General features: G+C 46.5%; 1 protein-coding gene across 1 annotated transcript; it reads right to left on the bottom strand.

Annotated features, from left to right (window-relative positions):
* Positions 1–10,003: 10,003 nt before the first annotated feature.
* On the bottom strand, positions 10,004–22,482 carry LOC148473872 (dual specificity protein phosphatase 7-like). The gene is made up of 2 exons (XM_088459329.1): positions 21,996–22,482; positions 10,004–14,908 (listed from the first exon to the last, which is right to left on the bottom strand). The coding sequence occupies exons 1-2, from the start codon at positions 22,480–22,482 to the stop codon at positions 14,601–14,603; spliced, it is 795 nt and encodes a 264-aa protein (XP_088315455.1). The 3' UTR covers positions 10,004–14,600.
* Between the last annotated feature and the right edge of the window lie 381 nt (positions 22,483–22,863).

Genomic DNA, 22,863 nt, shown 5'->3' with positions numbered 1-22,863 from the left:
AATAGTCTGCACAGTAAGTATCGCAGATTATAATACCCCTGACAGCTTTATTTAAAAATAAATAAATTTGAGTCCCCCTGGATCAATCACTTTGAGGCCAAACCCATCTTGTCAGCTATTTCACTTATTCCCAAACTTTGTAATCCACCTTCAGAGACCGCAGTTCCCCTCCTTGTCCTCCCTTCCCTATTACTTTCTCATCAGTTAGGTACAGGTTACGATCTGCGAATGTATATGATGAGTTTTTTTTCCCATTGTCTATTCTATTATAGCTCATGTATTGCTAATGCTGAACACCCCTCTCCTTTTATACCCCCCCCCCCGAAAAAAAAAACTCTGTATGGTCCATATTATCAGCAACCAGGATGCATTGACGCCTCAGCAGATTCTTACTTGTGTATTACTATATCCGAGCTCAAAGGCCCTGATTCAGAGCCAGACGCTCTGACAGAGCGCGCTCGCTCTGAATCAGGGCCGGCCCTCTGGTTTTTTAGAGTGGCCTCCTCGCCGCTCGCATAGCTGTGGGTGACCACCCACAGCTATAGCGAGCGGCCAGGAAGATGGTCGCGATGGTCAAGACCATCGCAATCATCAGGCTTGCAACGAGACCCTTGTGGTAGGGTCTCATTGCCGCAAGCCCCAGAGTGCTTTCGGCTCTAACAGAGCCGAAAGCACTCCCACTGACATCACTAGTGATGTCAGTGGGGCCGGCCCCAGACGGTAGGCGTTCCCATGGGAACGCCTCCGTCTGGGCAACCACTCAACATCGACAGCACACCCCCTTTGGTACGAGACCCGGAGCGACGGATTGCCAGTCGCTTTCCGGGTCTCGCGCATGCGCCTGACGGAGCCGGCTCCATTGTGCGCATGCGCACTGGGCCACCATCGACCCGCTTGCGAGCGGGTCTGAATCAGGCCCAAAATCCTTACTCTATGGTTTCTTCTTTTTTTGTATGCTATTTTGTATGTCTACCGGCTAAAACTGCCTGTGATAACCCCAATGCCCCTATTGAAAATGTTAAAAGTGTTGATTTAATCCTTCTGTCTCAATGTAACCACTAATAGAAATCCTACCGCTGTCTGCACGCCCACGAAATCTCCATTTAAGAGTCGCTTCCCCATTGGGTCATTTCCTCATGGCTCCGAAAAAAATGAAAGCAACCAAATGGGCTCCGCCTGTGCATTTTTTGACTTGTTCCTCTACTTCTACTAAAAGTCGTCCTCAACAATAATCACCTGAGGTTGCTACAGCCTCTAAGGCCTCATCTAAACAATTGAGTAGTCCTGCACCGCCCTCCCAGGAGGATATGGACATTTTAGATGGACCTGTCACCTTGCGACCTATCCACACTATGCTGACTTCATTTAAGACGGAAATATAGTCCAACATTCAAGCATTGCGGTCTGATTATCTGTGAAATTGGAGATCGGACTGACCATTTGGAGACCAAAATGGAAGAGCTTGTAGCCTCACATAATGATCCGATTTCGGCACATGACTCCCTTCAGGAAGACTTGGCTTCTATACGAGACAAAGTGACAACTTGGAAGATCGCTCAAGATGTAACATTAAAATAAGAGGTATCCCGGATTGTTACAAATGCTGAGCTCTACAACTATGTTAGACCTCTTTCAGAAACTCCTTCCCAGTGCTTCTACTTCAGCTCTCCTTATTGACAGGATTCACAGACTCTCTAAATCCAAACAAGCTCCAGCCGAGTCACCCAAAGATACCCTCCTTAGAGTTCATTTCTTCCACATTAAGGAGCGTATTCTTAGAGCTGCACTACGAATGTTTGGACAATCTTCAGCTCTTTTCTGATATCTCCCCGACCACCCTTGCAAAGAGAAGGAAATGTACAGTATAGATGGGGCTTTTCGACCAAATTGATTGTGACAAGAATTGGTACTTAAGGCGGGTATCCGCTACAAGATCTGAAAACGACTGCACGATTACGAAATTGTAATCGTTCAGTCGTTTGTCAGTCGTGTGATGAGCCTGCACTGAACGAGCAGTCGCTCAGTGCAGGGTCATCAATCATCTGGAAACATGCTGAACCTGACGATATCGTCAGGTTGACCAGCATGTTGGAAAGATGACAGATGTCTAAACAACCAGTGGGCATGCGAATCGCTGGTCGTTTTAGACACTTTTGCAAACGATCGTTATCATTCAAATTAATTGTCTAGTGGATACCCCCCCTTAACACAGTCATACAGAGGATGGCCCAGTTATTCTCCAAAATTGGGGCATTGCTATTGACAATTCTCCTAATGTCTGCTAAACCTTTACCTCAGGAATGGTCCACTATGTGGAAGTAATTTAATTTAGTGAAGGGCTCTTTGCCTTTACTAGACTCTCTCTGTTTTTTTTTTATGTATGCTTCATATGTTATTTGGTGAATTTCTTTAATGTTAATTATGACGAATATAACTTTGTGGTTGAATTTTCTGTGTAGTAAGAGGCAGATTAGCAGAGATAACGGTAGGTAGATAAGTTGTAAGCTTCAGTTTCGTTGGCTTACTTTTTCCCTTCTTTTCCCTCATCACTTTATAATGTATATTATATATCTTACTAAGCCTTTCTATGCTATATAATTATTTTATTGATATAACAACTGAAGGAACGCTTTTGCAGAATGGGGTAACTTGCGGGTTCTCCAGCTGTGCCCACTCCCCAACTGTTCTGTCAGGTTATTTTAGTAACCGAAGCTCGAGCTCCTCCATGGACGTCCATATCAATGTGTATAAGGAGGACTCTGGGGGTTTTAGATCGTATATTTTTGCTTCTTTCCCATGGTCAATTTTTTTAAGTAACAATGTTAAAGGTCTCAGCTCTCCCCGTAAGAGACGCCTTGCTTTAAATATTTAGTGGATTAGAGGCTTATTGTAGGATTTCACCTACATTGGTGCATAGTCTGCTCCATAGCTCAGCACTCAGAGTGCCGCTGTTTTTGTCTTCGGTTAGTGCACACAGTTACAAAGTCAGTGTTAGAGCAGGGGGGGGGGGCTGGCCACAGTTAGGGGGGATGCACATGGTCACACAGTCAGGAATAGGGGGGGCGGGAGGCCTGCATAGTCAGGGTCAGCGGAGGCTACACACAATTACACAGCCAGGGTTGGGGGAAGGGGGGGTTGGAGTCCAGAGTTACAAAATAGGGGAGGGTTAGGAGGATGCACATGGTCACAGTCAGGATTAGGGGGAGGGGCTGCAGTCAGTGTTAGAGGGGGCTGCACACAATTACATAGTCAGGGTTAGGGGGTGGCCACAGTTACACAGTCAGGGTTGGGGGATGCGCACAGTTACACAGTCAGGGTTGGGGGGATGCGCACAGTTACACAGTCAGGGTTGGGGGGGATGCGCACAGTTACACAGTCAGGGTTGGGGGGGATACGCACAGTTACACAGTCAGGGTTGGGGGGGAGCGCACAGTTACACAGTCAGGGTTGGGGGGGTACGCACAGTTACACAGTCAGGGTTGGGGGGGTACGCACAGTTACACAGTCAGGGAGGGTTATAGGGGGTGCGCACAGTTACACAGTCAGGGAGGGTTATAGGGGATGCACATGGTCACACAGTAGGAGTCAGGGGTGCTCTGCACAGTCAGGGTTGGGGGGGTGCGCACAGTTACACAGTCAGGGTTGGGGGGGTGCGCACAGTTACACAGTCAGGGTTGGGGGGGTGCGCACAGTTACACAGTCAGGGTTGGGGGGGGTGCGCAGTTACACAGTCAGGGATGGGGGGGTGCGCACAGTTACACAGTCAGGGTTGGGGGGGTGCGCACAGTTACACAGTCAGGGTTGGGGGGGTGCGCACAGTTACACAGTTAGGGTTGGGGGGGTGCGCACAGTTACACAGTCAGGGTTGGGGGGGGTGCGCACAGTTACACAGTCAGGGTTGGGGGGGGTGCGCACAGTTACACAGTCAGGGTTGGGGGGGGTGCGCACAGTTACACAGTCAGGGTTGGGGGGGGTGCGCACAGTTACACAGTAAGGGAGGGTTAGAGGGGATGCACATGGTCACACAGTAGGAGTCAGGGGGGCTCTGCACAGTGATGGCTGTAAGTGACTGACCTGTCTGAGCTCAGGGTCTCCTGTGAGAGCTGCACATCATCTGCACATGCCGAGAGTCCTCCTGACCGCTGTCCGTCTCACAGGTGGATGCAGAGTCCATCCATCTTCTGAAGAACGCGCTGGCGCCACGGCCACGAAAGGAGGGGGGTAGTGTCAGGCAGCAATTAAATCAGATGCTGCTGGCAGCTATGGGTTGAGGATAATCCAGCCGTCGAGTGGCTCCGCCAGCTGTGATTGGTGGAGAAGACTCCGCCGGCGGAGTTAGGCTGCTGCAGCGCTGCATACACACACAGCACTCAGCGAGCGCTTCCTGCGGGACCCGCTGAGATGTAAAAGCCAGGTCCCCATCTTGCTGTAGCGCACGTATTTTGCGGGAAGCCGACGGACGTAATCCCAACCGCCGGCTTCCCGGCTGCTTAATCCTGGCAAGGCACTAAAATGACAGGCGTCGAAATCCTGATGCCCGTCTGTGACGCCTGTCATTAGATCTACGCCGGGAGCCCGACACCTGGCTTAACGATCGAAGGTAAGCCGGGCACCTACAGACGCGAGGGGGGGGGGGGGGCACCACTAAGGGAGGGTTGGGTGGGGAATTAGGTTAGTTAGTACTCACCTTAGGAACAATCGGGATTTCCTCCTGCGCCCGGCAGTAAATCATACTGATTCCGTATTTTGTGAACCCGGATATACTTCAGAATTAATATCCCTATGCTTGGCCGACTTCAGATCTTAAAATATCTAGGAATTAAAATAATTATACATTATAACATCCTGTAATTTTAAAGTTATCAGCCGCTTCTAGAACGATTTTCTGTACTTACTAAGATGCGGGTAAACTACGAAATCTCTTGGATGGGACCTTTTACCTCCGTGAAAATGATCCTTAATTTATTTAAAGCTATACTATACATAAGGTGCCCATCCACTAGACTATTAAAATGAGCGCTTGAACGATAACGATATCGTTAGAAAATAGTTTGCAGATTGTTTAAAAAATGTCTAAAACGACCAGTGATGAGCGTTCCCGCTGGTCGTTTAGACATCTATCATCATGCAGACATGCTGGTCAACATGTCGTCAACGTGCAGACGTTTGCCTGTTTTCTAGTGGATGGGCACCTTTAGTCCCGACAAGTCTTCTAAACAAATTCTATTCAGTTATATCTGTTTATTTGGAAGGGTGAACGTCCTCGTGTGGCTAGAGCTGGTTTATTTAGATTTAAAGCTAGAGGCGGTGAAATAGTCGAAAACGGCACACTGCGAAAGTGAAATCAGCGAAAACTTCTCTGATTTTTGGAGAAATGACCCTAACACCCCCAAAAAGATGCTCTGACATGGGGGATCACTCTGGATGGGAGGCAATCGGGAAGCCGACTGCCTAAATGACTGTCTTATCCCGGCAAGGGTGAAATGCCGGGCGTCTAGATGTAAACGCCCGCATTTCCCCGACGCCGGACAGCCGCGGGGGGTGGGGAGGGTTAGGTTTAGGGCTCCCGGGAGGGTTAGGGTTAGGCACCCCCGGGGGACAGGTTTAGGCAGCGGGGAAGGGGGTGGTTAGGGTTAGGCCTTAGAGGGGGGATTAGGGTTAGGCACTTGGGGGGGAAGTTAGGGTTAGGCACCCCTAAGGAGGGTTAGGGTTAGGGGGGTTAGGTTAGTGGATACTTACCTATCCACGATCGGGATTTCCAGCGCTGTCGGGCTTCCACTGCGTCGCACTCTACTTCTGTCGGGCTGCCGCTGACGGGAATCGAACCGCCGCCCATGCGGACGACAGTATTTCATACCAATTCCCTCTGGATACCCCCCCCCCCCCCCCCGAGTAGCCCTGCTGAAGGTTTTTGGGGTCTTTAAACAGGCTCGATAGCTATTTTGGGGATTTGGGAAGGTGGTGAAGAATAGTATTTAGAAGGGTTTTTTTGCAGAAAATAAGTTATCCCAGCAAATTTTGGGTACTTGAAAATGGGGGTGAGCATATTTAAAAGTTGCTAAAGTGAAGTTTTAAAAAACTTGAAAAATCCACCTGCTGCAAACACCTGCAATGACAAAAACACCTGGGGCATACTTGGAGACCCCCCTAGATTGTAGTTCGCTAGTTTTTAACTTTGTAACCCCCAATTTTTTTTTTTCGCCCCCAAAATGAAAGTGCTTTTTTGGGGGGTTTTCTGAGGTATTTTTTTTTTAAATTTTGACACAGTTTACCTTTGGGGGACTGTCTGAAGGTTGCAGGGTGGTTTCCAAAATGTTGCACCCCAAAACCCCAATTCTGCACTTTTTTTCGCCACCCATTCCTTGGTGATACTTTTTCGCAGGGTCGAATGCAATATACTTTTCACACCGGCGAAAAGTTTTCAAATTGAATACGGTGTAAAAGTAAAAGCGGCGAATATGATGTCATCCGAGCGAAAACATCGCAGAAACTGAGTTTTCGCTCCATATTGAACACCCCAATAAAACATATAAAATGATCAACCCTGCAAAACATGTACCATGGTGTACTCCACAAACACGTAGTCGTACAACGCTAACTAGCGTCTTTTCTCAATTCCCCAATACTTACACACTTACATAAAAAGGTTCCCTAGCATTAAAGTGTAATAAAGTGTAATATTCAAGGTTTATTCAGTATTATTAATGTTGTGAAATAAATGTAATTTGATATCTAATGTTCAGTACATGGTAAGCAGACTGTGTTTGGTGTTGTACTGATCCACTGTGTCTTTGCAGGTTTCCGGTATCATCGGTGAGAAGATCGCAACATGTGCCTGCAAACTATGTACTATAGAGAGTTAAACATTAAAATGTACTCTGTAATGTAGCCAGTTTAGATTTATTATGCAGCGGGAAACAGGACACAAAGAGCTGTTGGAGGCTGGTTTGTGTCCATATGAATTGACCTATGAACTGTACTGTAACAGAAGAACCAGGAAGAAAAACCAATGGAATCATGCCAAACTGTTCTATTGTATTGCCTTTTCCTGTAAGAGTATATGTGCGCTCTCTAAACCTGGATGCCAGTCTGCTTGCTTTGCTGCTGATGGAGGTTTCTACTTTGAAGCCGGTATCTGGGTCCAGAGCGCGTGCATATGTAACAACTGTACCATGGGTCTGTATGAATTATTTGCGCAGATTGTATTTAGATCACAGCGTGTAACCATCTTTTATATTGAATAATAACTTTGTGCGCTTTGGAACCGCACTCAAAAGTCTGAAAGCATTTATTTCTTGTGCGACTCATTACGCTGAATAGCGACAATCTTAGAAGGTATAGGTAGGAATCGATACAATCAACATCTCAAATAATTTCAACAACTCCAAGACCAATATGCTATCCCTAAGGTGCCCACACACACAGCGATCTGCAGACGATCCCACAATGTTTGTGATTTCCCCTGAACTCTCCCCCGGCAATCCTACACAGGATTTGGAGTAAAAAATGTCCAATCTGACTTAAGATCTATCGTGCATCCAGTGCATTGTGTCCCAGATTGGCAAATCTGCCCTACACCACGGCAGATCTGAAGATGCGATGTACGACGAGCGGGGACACGCATTGGCATCGTAATAGTGAGTGGACGCTCACTATTTGGCCATATTTTACATGATTTGTCATCACGATTTGTCGAAATCGGGCAAATCAGGTAAAATATCGCTGTGTGTGTTTGGGCAGCTTAAGAATGATTTCTTTAAATATTTGCAAGTAAGGCATAGGGTATTTTCCAATTCTTCCCCGGCACATCCCCTCCCCTCTCCATTCAAGCTCTCTAAAATCTCTGCTATTGGTCACAAGGGTGGCAAAGGTATGTGGTACAGTACGCTCGTCACCTTTAGAAGACAAAAGGCTTTCTATACAATCCAGATGGGAATGAGAACTTAGGACCTCATTCAGAGTCGGCCGTTGCGGCCGCACGGTCGTACACCACCGATGTTCACTATACTGCGCATGCGTAAAGTTCGCAATGCGCGTGCGCAAACTAGCCGCTACGATCAGAAATTTCTCTCTCGAACACAGCCAGGTCGGTAGTTTGAGTGATAGATTGAGGCGTTTGTGGGTGGTAACAGGGGAAGGTGCTTGTGAACGGGGGAGTGGAGATCCGAACGCAGGCGTGCCTAATTATGCGAACAGCGTTTTATGGGAGTGCATACGGTTTATGGGAGTGCATAATTAACAAAGTAGCGTCATGGCACATGTGACATGGGAAGTTTTTACACTGACATGATCGTAGAGCTTAAGAGAGGGTATGGTCAACCTTAAGCTCTACGACCAGTTCCGATGGTTCCGGATGGTCTTGATTAATCCTTATATGCCCGGAGATTACGTGCAATGCGTACGAGAAGGGGGCGTATTTTTTTGAACTCCGACCGCTTCCTCCGCTTGGTCGGCCAGATACCGATCCGAACTTAGGGACGCAACTTGCGAGGGAATCATTTGAATATCCGGCCCCTTTTCCCATACGACCGCTTCGACCGACTCTGAATGAGGTCCTTAATATCTCTCTGACAGATGAGGACTGGATTACAATATTTTTGAATACTTTTAAAATGTCTAAATCATTCTGAAATGCCGTTTATACGAACACATGATTTATATCGCACGCCAGACAAACTGCATAGAATCTGGCCTGAGACCTCCAAGTTTCGTTGGAGGAATTGCGGCTCTGAGGGGCACACCGTTACATACTTTATGGTTTTGTCCCATAATCACTTCCCTCTGGACAGAAGTATCTCAGTAAATTGCCCAGGTCACTCCAGAGGTTCTACCACAACTACCAGAAATTGTTCTCTTATTTTCCTTTATCAGTACAAGCTCATAATATGTTATCGGTCATTTTTATAGCTACGAGAGCAGCTTTAGCACAATCCTGGAAAAGATCTGACCCTCCTCCTCGTTCAACAAGAATATTGAAGGGCCAAAGAAGTTTCGAAATGGAAACCTTCGAATTTAAATACGCCTCCTCAACTTCATCATCTCCATTGAGTCAATGGCGTCGCTGGTGTGATTTTTGTGATCCTCACGTCTCAACGACGACTCCAGTTAGTAATGTCCTTGCCTGAAGTTGATAATATAATTTGTATTACTATGGGTATCTGTTTTTTTTGTTTTCCCTTGTTTTTCATTTCATTCTATTCCATTTTTATTTTTTTAGGTTTTGTTTTGTGTTATAGAATGTATTGCAGAGTGTATCACAAAATACGAAACAATATTGTTACTTCTATAATCTTGTTTATTGAAGTGTATGATCTGTAATGTAAAATGTTTTTCTCTTTAATAAAAATTATTAGAGTTAAAAATAAAAAAATAAAGCAGTCCAGCATTTGTGGGCTATACCTGCAAAAACAGCAGCAACAAGGTTTGTCCAGCTACACAGTTACTGGCCATTTCTTAAGGGGCTCATCCACTAGCAGATATATAAACGACTGCACGATTACGACATTGTAACCGTGCAGTAGTTTCTCAGTCTGTGCTGTGCCTACACTGATCGATCAGTCGTACAGCGCAGGCTCATAAATCATCCCCTACTATGCGCAACCTGACGTTATCGTCAGGTTGACCAGCATGTTCGGCCGATGATTGATGTCTGAAACGACCAGCGGGAGCGCGCATCGCTGGTCGTTTCCGACATTAATGTGCGCCATCTGTGCCGGATTACGATGTCATAATCGTGTAGTAATGTCGCGTAGTGGATACGCAGCATTACTATTCCCAACTCTCGGCCCAATACGTCATACATGATAGATAGAGATCTGTACATAATATATCTGTATAATATGATGATATAATCACCTCAGTGCTCATTAGGAATAACGCACTCAGCACTGTGACTTATCAGAGATTAGACGTCACCTTGGATTTCTATGACCTTAATAAACCACTCGGCTATAGGGCATTTAGCACAAAACATTACATTATCAGAATAAACACCACGCCGCCATTTTCATAAAGAAAAATATGTTTATTTGTAGTATAAACAACATAATCTCATCATTCTTTCATTCTGCAAATCAGAAGCCATTTATCCACAACCATCTGCGTCGAGAGCACAAAACCCCGAAATCCCAGCCGGCCGCGTCCCCTCCACGTCGGGCGGTCAGTGACTAATTTGCTCTGTTACCATCAGCCTCATTACATTAGGTGATAAATACACAATTAAATAAAGAAAAAATTTATTACTTTAAGCAAAAGTTAATAAAAAACAGCAAATTACAAGTGGGCTTGGAAAGATTTCAAACTCAAAGTGCATTACAAAAGGGGAGAATTGTATTGGGTGGCAGTGGTAGGCCGTATGTGTGGAACTACAAATACCAGACCCACGTCTAGTCATGCACCTTTTCTGGAACTATTCTAGGGCCGTCATTACCAATGTTATGCAGAGAACAATCCGGATCCAGGCTTGTAATGCCAGGACATTGTTACATTAGGTATTTATTAAATCAGTGAATTTAGATTAGAGTCAATTAACACATGCAAACATAATCATTCATAATGAAAAGTAACGTGACCAGAATCCTGTTCAAAGGGGTCACGCTGGTGCTTTGCGTGTGACGAGTGTTATACCGGACCCCAGCTGCACAGATACAATCCCAGCCTTAAAGTGCTGTCTGGTGCCCAGGGGCATTATAATGCTGATTAGGACATGGCGCAAATAGCGCCGTCTGGGGGTGAACGTGAAGGTGCGCAGAGGGCATTTCCCAGCAATGACCCAGGACTCTCCCTCCTCCCCTGGTTAATGTAATGTCGCAGGGCTCTGTGTTCCTCTCTGCATATTACAATACAATTATATTCTTATACATGTAATGTCTTTTTTTTTTGTTTTTTGTTTATTTCCTGCAGAAAAACATTTTTGTCATTTACAAGATTGTATAAAGCATTTGATCCCACAGTCATCGTATAAAACATGGCACCGTATAACCGGTATAAAAAGGCCGTAATCAGACTACACTGACCTCAATGCAAGGAACACAGGGATGTCTCTCCCAAACATCAATGTGAACATTTTTTGCCAGGTAGAAATTGTTCTATTATACTGAGAATAGAAAATACAAAAAGATTCAGACAACAGCGGTATCATAACACGGTAGAATGAAGACAATTTAAAGTGTTTAGTAAAAATGCTGAATATCAAAGTGAGAACAATTGTAAATGTGACCCCCCCCCCATAATAAGTAGTCGGTAGATCTGCTCTTATCCCTAAAGACAAGGTCCTGAGATTACCCAATTGGACTCCACTCCTGCTCCCGAAGGAGGCGGCCATTTTTGGACTCAATCAAGAATCCCGATAATGCTGCCAGTTTGTTCACTAGGACCCAGAGCCACCACACAGTGCCTCGTGCCTCAGCTATTAGTGCGATAGGATAGATCTCATAAATCAGCCACCTCCAGCGTGAGCCACAGGAACACAGGAGACACCGCAGATATTGAGAATGCTGGAGATCGGGGACGAATGCTGGATTAATAGGTTTGGGTTAAAGGCACGTTAACCGAATGTTCCATATTGTTCCCTGGTACTGAAGTAATGGAGATATTTAATGGATTAGAGGCTTATTATAGGATTTCACCTACATTGGTGCAAAGTCTGCTCCATAGCTCAGCACTCAGAATGCCGCGGTTTTTGTCTTTGTACAATAAAGTTATTTATGTCCCCCCAGTGCGCTCCCGTCACGTGACCCAACTCTCCCCAAACTATCCCATGCGTCACCAGCAGGTAGCGCTATTCCATTTACTTGCAAGTTAACGCACTGGGAAGTGTCCGCCGTTGACGCCTCTCCCCAGATCATACGTGCTAGAACATCCCTGTCTTTTAATACAACCATAGTTCGGATGAACCCTTACACTGAGGCAAGTCTTTGAGGCTACCGTGCATGTAATGTTACTGGAGGTACAACATGGTGGCAATGTGGGATTGTCCCTCCCAGTCTGTAATACAAAGAGGAAGTAAGGATCCCGATCACTAAGGACATTACCGAGCTGCTGGGATACAGCCCCCAGTGCTCAGGGACTTAGGCTCCAGCTAAACAAAAGTCAGGAGAGAAACATCTCAGGAGGTAATACTTACTGAGGGGGCAATTATTATACCTGGGGAGGAAAAATATATATTACTCTCTCCCACCCCCAACATCTATGAAGGGTCCCCAAACCTCAGGACAAATGTGTTAATGTCACTACTGTTACAGGAGGAAGTGAAACTAATTCAATTTACAGACAAGAGGAACATGCTCAACAAGTTTCTGTATATATATATATATATATATATATATATATATATATATATATATATATATATATATATATATATATGGCCATCAACGGCTGCGTCACAGAATGGTACACAATGTCTCCACCAGATGGCGCAGGAGCTCTCCCCCCTAAAGGTCCAGGCGGAAGTCACCCAGGGTCTAAACAGGGAACCTCAGCCACCAGGGAAACCCTTCATTATAGATGTATCTGGTGTTCGCATTTATTCAAAAACGTCCAATAATGTTACATGAGATGAAAGTGTACTGGTCACATACAGACCTCCTGGGCTGATCCAATGCTCATCCTATTATATTACTAGGATTCAGTGACATGGCCGGGGGTTTGAGGCACAAAGTACCTCATGTACTTGGAAGATATTACTACCTGGTAATGGGATAGGCTGCAACCGCCTGAATAGTGGTTTCTCTACATCCGAGGGCTGCACATCCAAATGCCGACACACGGACAAGGCACAACATAGACAGTCGCACTTACATTTGGCAGTTTTAATACAGTTTGTAAAAAAGGTGCTTTTATATCATTTTATATTGTTTACATAAGAGTGTAAAAAAATAAAGCGCTCTCCCTATCGCTGGGGGGATTATAATAACTTGTCTTTTCATAAAAATAGATTTTATATGCGAGACACACTGTAAACCATTTCAGAAATAGCACCTGGGAAATGGCGTCAGAAGATACCAGGACTCTGGGATAGGTCCGGGCGAGGAGCCCAACGCTGTACCACACGCACGGAAAGTGTCTGACCTAATGTAATAATACATTTCTGGGCTCATTAAATTGGTTTGTGTTTCAAAGATTGTCAAAGCCATTTAAAAATGAAGATGTAATCCTCAGTGACTCTCCCATATGCTGCCCCACGTTCAGACAACTGGTTTCTCCACAGTTGGTGTGGAACTACAAGTCCCAGTATGCAATACCATACGTCAAGATGATTCTCTCATAATAGGGAACGTCCTCAAGTTCCCGGGACAGGCATTGTATCTGTAACGCCATTAGGCTGGGACTTATAGCTCGGCAGCAGCTAGTGACATACAGGTATATCCCAACTGTAGTCTTCTCCCTCTATCATGGGATAAATGTACCGAGAAACCCGTGCACACGGGAGGCAGCCTCGTGCCTCAGCGAGGTAACCAGGTACCTCCTGCAGTGATGGGCTGTAGACCCAGGAATACTGGCTGCGTGCAGGCATCAGATCCACTTTTATGGGATTACTGACCGGACAGGAAACCCAAAGTAATCTAATATATAATCTCCTGGAATGTACATCGATACGGTGTAACTAAGCAAATTTACGTAGGTTCTATTCCAATTGGTTTTTTTACTTCACGGGAAATTAACGGGCGCACAATGTTGCAATTTAATTGTTTTGGGTACCCATTAACTAATCGCACTCTTCGCGGCCAATCAGGGCGGGTGCCCAAAACCAGGACTTACCACATACTTCTGCTCGCCGCCTCAGGAGGGGACAGGCAGAAATGCCGGCGCTGGCGGCTGTTCGCGCCCTATCGGAGCAACAACTGAATTGCTCTGTTGGGCGCCCGCCACTACCAGCGAAAACAATTGAATCGCCGCCACAAAATATAAAAACACTTCCATTAAACAAAACAAATAGAAAAATATATTCAGACTACAACATTACTTTCACGCACCCCTATTATACTTGGCAGAGACGCATTTCGCTTTACATTGTAAATTAAAGAGCTTTGCAGACTGTGCAGATAGCATTTGGTCAATATAAACATTTGGCTTATTTAAAAAAATATATATATATATATTTTCTTCTTTACATGAATAAAAGTGGTTAGAAGAGAATTTTGTATGATGGGGATTATTTAGTACCCATGCATCAAACATTAGCTGCGTAAGAGGCAGATATATATATTTATATATAGTCATGTATCTATATAACTCCCACCTCTGGAAAGTTCTGTCCCATATTATTAATGCACTATTATTCAGTGGAACGGTTCCATGTTGGGGACTGCGCCGTTATAAATCACGGAACCGTCAGCAGCAACAGCTGAAGACAATTAAACTATTTCAGCAAATAAAAAAAGCAAAATTAAAAGGTTATTTTCGGGCGTGAATGCCTCTAGGCGCAACGCGGATTTAACAAACAATTGTTAAGTGCAAGATTTTCATTGGAAACAGTTTTTTGATCCTTTTTACTTTATAAAAAAAAAAAAATACCCAAAAACAGAGTACTTATAAATCACAAGAGGCTCGTCATACAGACCCGTCCATTCATCTAGCAGGTACTCGCTGGGGGACTATCATGTCAGCTCCAGGCTGTCCAGCTGGAAGAGATTGTTATTGGTCGGCGTAGTGAAGAACAGCTGGTTGGTCGGCGACCGGATATCGCAGGGACTTTTCAAGCCCAGGGTCCTTTCAAAGTCTAGCAGCTGCCCCATGAAGTTGAAGTTTGGAGAGATATTCGACTTTTTTCTTTTGACGAAATCGTACGCGTCGTTCAGGGAGAGATTGAGTTTCTGCATGAGGTACGCCACGGTGACCGTGACCGATCGGCTGATCCCTGCCAGACAGTGAACCAGGATCCCGCATTTATTGGCACGAGCCTCGTCTGCAACAAGAGATCACGGTCAGTCCATAATCAAGAACAGGAATTATTGTATACGTGCGTGTATGTAGTGTTCATTCTAGCACCCTGCACCTGTCACAACTCGTGCAGTTCCGCTTTCATGCCTGGGGTGTCGCGCTCTGCTCTGGTGCTTCTAGCATACTCAGCTGATGCAACAAACTCATGGGGAACAGACCAGGGTGCTAGAAGCACCAGAGCAGAGAGCGACACCCCAGGCAGGAAAGAGGAACTGCACGGGTTGCTAGAATGAACACTATGTGTCTGTGTATAGTCACTACCTATGAAATGGATAGGCTACATTCTCAGGTACTAGTGACATCACCTAGGCGCAAAGTCTTGTTACAATCACAGAGAGAATAAAACTTAAAGGTCTCTGAATTGCAGGATTACATAAGGCCTTAGCGTCTCTTACAGTATAATATACATGTGACAATGCACAGTGAGTAACAAGGACATTATATAATTGCAGGACTCCTTGTAGACTTCTAAAGGCACCAGGCTGTATACGGACCAGAGAACTCAGAGGTGACTTCTAATACCAGTAAGTAGGAGGCTGGGGGATATTGCAAATGATATACAGGGTCTCCTAATGATCACGCAGAACTTTACCAGTTATAAAGCAGCGACATCAGAACACGCGGGTGATACGGGTGTTACACATACAGTAACATGTGTGAAAGATGATCTCTACAAATAAACCATAGAAGGCTCAGCAGAGCAGGGGCTCGGAGCCAGTCAGACAAGTTTAGGAGCAAAGTTGAAAGTAGGATTTCTAACTCCGTTCCTGATGCAGAATTAATGCGGCTTTCTCCATAATAACCCAGGACGACCGCAACAGGCGGCAGTCCCTGCGCTATGCAGCCCCCCACCACCACACCGGGTTAGCTGCTATACTACACACACATATACCCCACCACCACGTTAGGTCAGCTACTGTACTACACACACACACACACACATACCCCACCACCACGTCAGCTACTGTACTACACACACACACCCCACCACCACGTCAGGTCAGCTACTGTACTACACACACATATACCCCACCACCACGTCAGGTCAGCTACTGTACCACACACACACACATATATACCCCACCACCACGTCAGGTCAGCTACTGTACTACACAGACAAATATACCCCACCACCACGTCAGGTCAGCTACTGTACTACACACACACTTATACCCCACCACCACGTCAGGTCAGCTACTGTACTACACACACACTTATACCCCACCACCACGTCAGGTCAGCTACTGTACTACACACACACTTATACCCCACCACCACGTCAGGTCAGCTACTGTACTACACACACACTTATACCCCACCACCACGTCAGGTCAGCTACTGTACTACACACACACTTATACCCCACCACCACGTCAGGTCAGCTACTGTACTACACACACACTTATACCCCACCACCACGTCAGGTCAGCTACTGTACTACACACACACTTATACCCCACCACCACGTCAGGTCAGCTACTGTACTACACACACACTTATACCCCACCACCACGTCAGGTCAGCTACTGTACTACACACACACTTATACCCCACCACCACGTCAGGTCAGCTACTGTACTACACATACACTTATACCCCACCACCACGTCAGGTCAGCTACTGTACTACACACACACTTATACCCCACCACCAGGTCAGCTACTGTACTACACACACACTTATACCCCACCACCACGTCAGCTACTGTACTACACACACATATACCCCACCACCACGTCAGGTCAGCTACTGTACCACACACACACACATATATACCCCACCACCACGTCAGGTCAGCTACTGTACTACACAGACAAATATACCCCACTACCACGTCAGGTCAGCTACTGTACTACACACACACTTATACCCCACCACCACGTCAGGTCAGCTACTGTACTACACACACACACTTATACCCCACCACCACGTCAGGTCAGCTACTGTACTACACACACACTTATACCCCACTACCACGTCAGGTCAGCTACTGTACTACACACACACACTTATACCCCACCACCACGTCAGGTCAGCTACTGTACTACACACACACTTATACCCCACCACCACGTCAGGTCAGCTACTGTACTACACACACACTTATACCCCACCACCACGTCAGGTCAGCTACTGTACTACACACACACTTATACCCCACTACCACGTCAGGTCAGCTACTGTACTACACACACACACTTATACCCCACCACCACGTCAGGTCAGCTACTGTACTACACACACACTTATACCCCACCACCACGTCAGGTCAGCTACTGTACCACACAGACAAATATACCCCACCACAACATCAGCTACTGTACTACACACACACACACACATATACCCCACCACCACGTCAGGTCAGCTACTGTACTACACACACACTTATACCCCACCACCACGTCAGGTCAGCTACTGTACTACACACACACTTATACCCCACTACCACGTCAGCTACTGTACCACACACACACACATGTATATACCCCACCAACACGTCAGGTCAGCTACTGTACTACACACACACACACACCCCACCAACACGTCAGCTACTGTACTACATACACACATATACCCCACCAGCACGTCAGCTACTGTACTACATACACACATATACCCCACCACCACGTCAGGTCAGCTAATGTACCACACACACATACAAACCCCACCACCACATCAGCTACTGTACCACACACACATATATATATATATATATATATATATATATACCCCACCACCACGTCAGGTCAGCTACTGTACTACACACACACACACACACCCCCCCCCACCAACACGTCAGGTCATCTACTGTACTACACACACATATACCTCACCAACACGTCAGGTCATCTACTGTACTACACACACACATATATACCCCACCAACACGTCAGGTCAGCTACTGTACTACACACACACACACACCCCACCAACAAGTCAGCTACTGTACTACATACACACATATACCCCACCAACACGTCAGCTACTGTACTACATACACACACACACATATATACCCCACCACCACGTCAGCTACTGTACTACACACACACACTTATACCCCACCACCACGTCAGCTACTGTACTACACACACTTATACCCCACCACCACGTCAGCTACTGTACTATACACACACATACCCCACCACGTCAGCTACTGTACTACACACACATATACCCCACCACCACGTCAGCTACTGTACTACACACACATATACCCCACCACCACGTCAGCTACTGTACTACACACACACTTATACCCCACCACCACGTCAGCTACTGTACTATACACACACATACCCCACCACGTCAGCTACTGTACTACACACACATATACCCCACCACCACATCAGCTACTGTACTACATACACACTTATACCCCACCACCACGTCAGGTCAGCTACTGTACTACATATACACACTTATACCCCACCACCACGTCAGGTCAGAAACTGTACTACATACACACACATATACCCCACCACCACGTCAGCTACTGTACTACATACACACACACATATACCCCACCACCACGTCAGCTACTGTACTACACACACACACATATACCCCACCACCACGTCAGGTCAGCTACTGTACTACATATACACACTTATACCCCACCACCACGTCAGATACTGTACTACACACACACACACTTATACCCCACCTCCACGTCAGCTACTGTACTACATACACACACCCCACCACCACGTCAGGTCAGCTACTGTACTACACACACACTTATACCCCACCACCACGTCAGTCAGATACTGTACTGCACACACACACCCCACCACCACGTCAGGTCAGCTACTGTACTACTACACACACACACACACACACACACACATATACCCCACCACCACGTCAGGTCAGCTACTGTACTGTACTACACACACACACTTATACCCCACCACCACGTCAGCTACTGTACTACATACACACATATACCCCATCACCACGTCAGGTCAGCTACTGTACTACACACACACACACACACACACACTTATACCCCACTACCACATCAGATCAGCTACTGTACTACACACACACACTTATACCCCACCACCACGTCAGCTACTGTACTACATACACACACATACCCCACCACCACGTCAGGTCAGCTACTGTACTACACACACACATACCCCACCACCACGTCAGGTCAGCTACTGTACTACACACACACACCCCACCACCACGTCAGATACTGTACTACACACACACACACACCCCACCACCACGTCAGGTCAGCTACTGTACTACACACACACACACACCCCACCACCACGTCAGGTCAGCTACTGTACTACACACACACACACACACACACACCCCCCACCACCACGTCAGGTCAGATACTGTACTACACACACACACCCCACCACCACGTCAGGTCAGCTACTGTACTGCTACACACACACACACATATACCCCACCACCACGTCAGGTCAGCTACTGTACTGTACTACACACACATACCCCACCACCACGTCAGGTCAGCTACTGTACTACACACACACACTTATACCCCACCACCACGTCAGCTACTGTACTACATACACACATATACCCCACCACCACGTCAGGTCAGCTACTGTACTACACACACACTTATACCCCACTACCACATCAGATCAGCTACTGTACTACACACACACACTTATACCCCACCACCACGTCAGCTACTGTACTACATACACACACATACCCCACCACCACGTCAGATACTGTACTACACACACACATACTCCACCACCACGTCAGGTCAGCTACTGTACTACACACACACACACACACCCCACCACCACGTCAGGTCAGCTACTGTACTACACAGACAAATATACCCCACCACCACGTCAGCTACTGTACTACACACACACATACCCCACCACCACGTCAGGTCAGCTACTGTACTACACACACACACCCCACCACCACGTCAGATACTGTACTACACACACACATACTCCACCACCACGTCAGGTCAGCTACTGTACTACACACACACACACACACCCCACCACCACGTCAGGTCAGCTACTGTACTACACAGACAAATATACCCCACCACCACGTCAGCTACTGTACTACATACACACACTTATACCCCACCACCACGTCAGCTACTGTACTACATACACATACATACCCCACCACCACGTCAGGTCAGCTACTGTACTACACACACACATACATACCCCACCACCACGTCAGGTCAGCTACTGTACTACACACACACACACACACACACACACACCCCACCACCACGTCAGATACTGTACTACACACACACACACACATATATACCCCACCACCACGTCAGGTTAGCTACTGTACTACACACACATACCCAACCACCACGTCAGGTCAGATACTGTACTACACACACACACACACATACATACATACCCCACTACCACATCAGGTCAGCTACTGTACTACACGCACACACACACCCCACCACCACGTCAGGTCAGCTACTGTACTACACAGACAAATATACCCCACCACGTCAGCTACTGTACTACATACACACATATACCCCACCACCACGTCAGGTCAGCTACTGTACTACACACACACACTTATACCCCACCACCACGTCAGCTACTGTACTACATACACACACATACCCCACCACCACGTCAGGTCAGCTACTGTACTACACACACACACCCCACCACCACGTCAGATACTGTACTACACACACACACACATATATACCCCACCACCACGTCAGGTCAGCTACTGTACTACACACACATACCCAACCACCACGTCAGGTCAGATACTGTACTACACACACACACACATACCCCACCACCAGGTCAGCTACTGTACTACACACACACACATACCCCACCACCACGTCAGGTCAGCTACTGTACTACACACACACACACCCCACCACGTCAGGTTAGCTACTGTACTACACACACACACTTATACCCCACCACCACGTCAGATACTGTACTACACACACACTTATACCCCACCACCACGTCAGCTACTGTACTACATACACACATATACCCCACCACCACGTCAGGTCAGCTACTGTACTACACACACACTTATACCCCACCATCACGTCAGGTCAGATACTGTACTACACACACACACACATACCCCACCACCACGTCAGGTCAGCTACTGTACTACACACACACACCCCACCACCACGTCAGGTCAGCTACTGTACTACACACACACACCCCCCACCACCACGTCAGGTCAGCTACTGTACTACACACACACCCCCCACCACCACGTCAGGTCAGCTACTGTACTACACACACACACACACACCCCCCACCACCACGTCAGGTCAGCTACTGTACTACACACACACACACACACACACACCCCACCACCACGTCAGGTCAGCTACTGTACTACACACACACACATCCCACCACCACGTCAGGTCAGCTACTGTACTACACACACACACACATACATACATATACCCCACCACCACGTCAGGTCAGCTACTGTACTACACACACATACCCAACCACCACGTCAGGTCAGATACTGTACTACACACACACACACACACACATACCCCACCACCACGTCAGGTCAGCTACTGTACTACACACACACACCCCCCACCACCACGTCAGGTCAGCTACTGTACTACACACACACACATACCCCACCACCACATCAGGTCAGCTACTGTACTACACACACATATACCCTACCACCACGTCAGGTCAGCTACTGTACCACACACACACACATATATATACCCCACCACGTCAGCTACTGTACTACACACTACACCGCCCCCAGCACGACGGGGCAGTTCCCGCACTACACCGCCCCCAGCACGATGGGAGTAGCTTCCACAATACACTTCTTCTAGCAGAATGGGGTCAGTTTCCAGACTATACGTTCGTCTGTCTCCCCTCCCGCCACCAACATAACCAGACAGTCCCTGCACATCACAGCCCCCACCAGGACAGGGCAGCTCTGGGCTATAAATCTTAGACAACATTGTCTCAGCTAATGCTCCCATGTTACCAGACAATACCCACCAATAAAGGATATGGCTTCAGGGAAGAACTGCGACAGGTTCTGACTCCAGTGATCAGAGATCGGAATCTGCTTGTATTTAAATTCTCCATTATGTTCAAACGTGTTTGGCAAGTTAGGAGTCACATTCAAGATGTATTTTATATTATATTTTCCCAATATATCCAGGTTGGTGGAATCTTTTGCACAGCCGAGGTACAAATATGGAAGTATCTGTACGGGGAAGGTGGATTGGTTGGAGAGGGTCGGGCTTCCTTCAGATTCGGTGGCACTGTTGGGCTCCCGGTCTGACTCTCCATCAGAACACTCCGAACTTATCCTCAGTCCTCCCAGTCCCAGGACAGATTCCGGGGGTGGATCGCTGGGAGAGGGGATCTCAAGGCCAACCTCACAATGTTCTGGGTATTCCCTCTGGAACTTGCTATATCCACCTGTAAATAAAAGTAAGTTAAACAATGAATGCAGATAGAGAATATTACTGTCATTCATACCAAGCACTCTGTCTGTATACGAGTGACTATGAATGCAGGTTGAGTCTCCCATATCCAAATATTCCGAAATATGGAATAATTTTGGCATGACTGAGATAATGAAACCTTTGATTTTTGCTGGTTCATTGTACACAAACTTTGTCAAAGGCACAAATTATTAAAAATATGGTATAAAATTACCATCAGGCTGTGTGTATAAGGTGTATATGAAACAAATGTATTTCATTTCTGTACACAAACTTTACTTGAGCCACAAAATTATTGAAAATATTGTATAAAATGAGCTGCAAGCTGTGTGTATATAACACATAAATGCATTCTGTGTGTATATTGGGGTCCCATTCCCAATATATTTCATTATGATATTCAATTATTCCAA

This window comes from Taudactylus pleione, unplaced genomic scaffold (genome assembly GCF_031769625.1).
Source record: "Taudactylus pleione unplaced genomic scaffold, aTauple2 ptg000905l, whole genome shotgun sequence".
In the NCBI taxonomy this organism is placed as follows: domain Eukaryota; kingdom Metazoa; phylum Chordata; class Amphibia; order Anura; family Myobatrachidae; genus Taudactylus; species Taudactylus pleione.
Note: the sequence above shows the minus strand (reverse complement) of the source record. Positions and strands in the feature narration are given on the sequence as shown.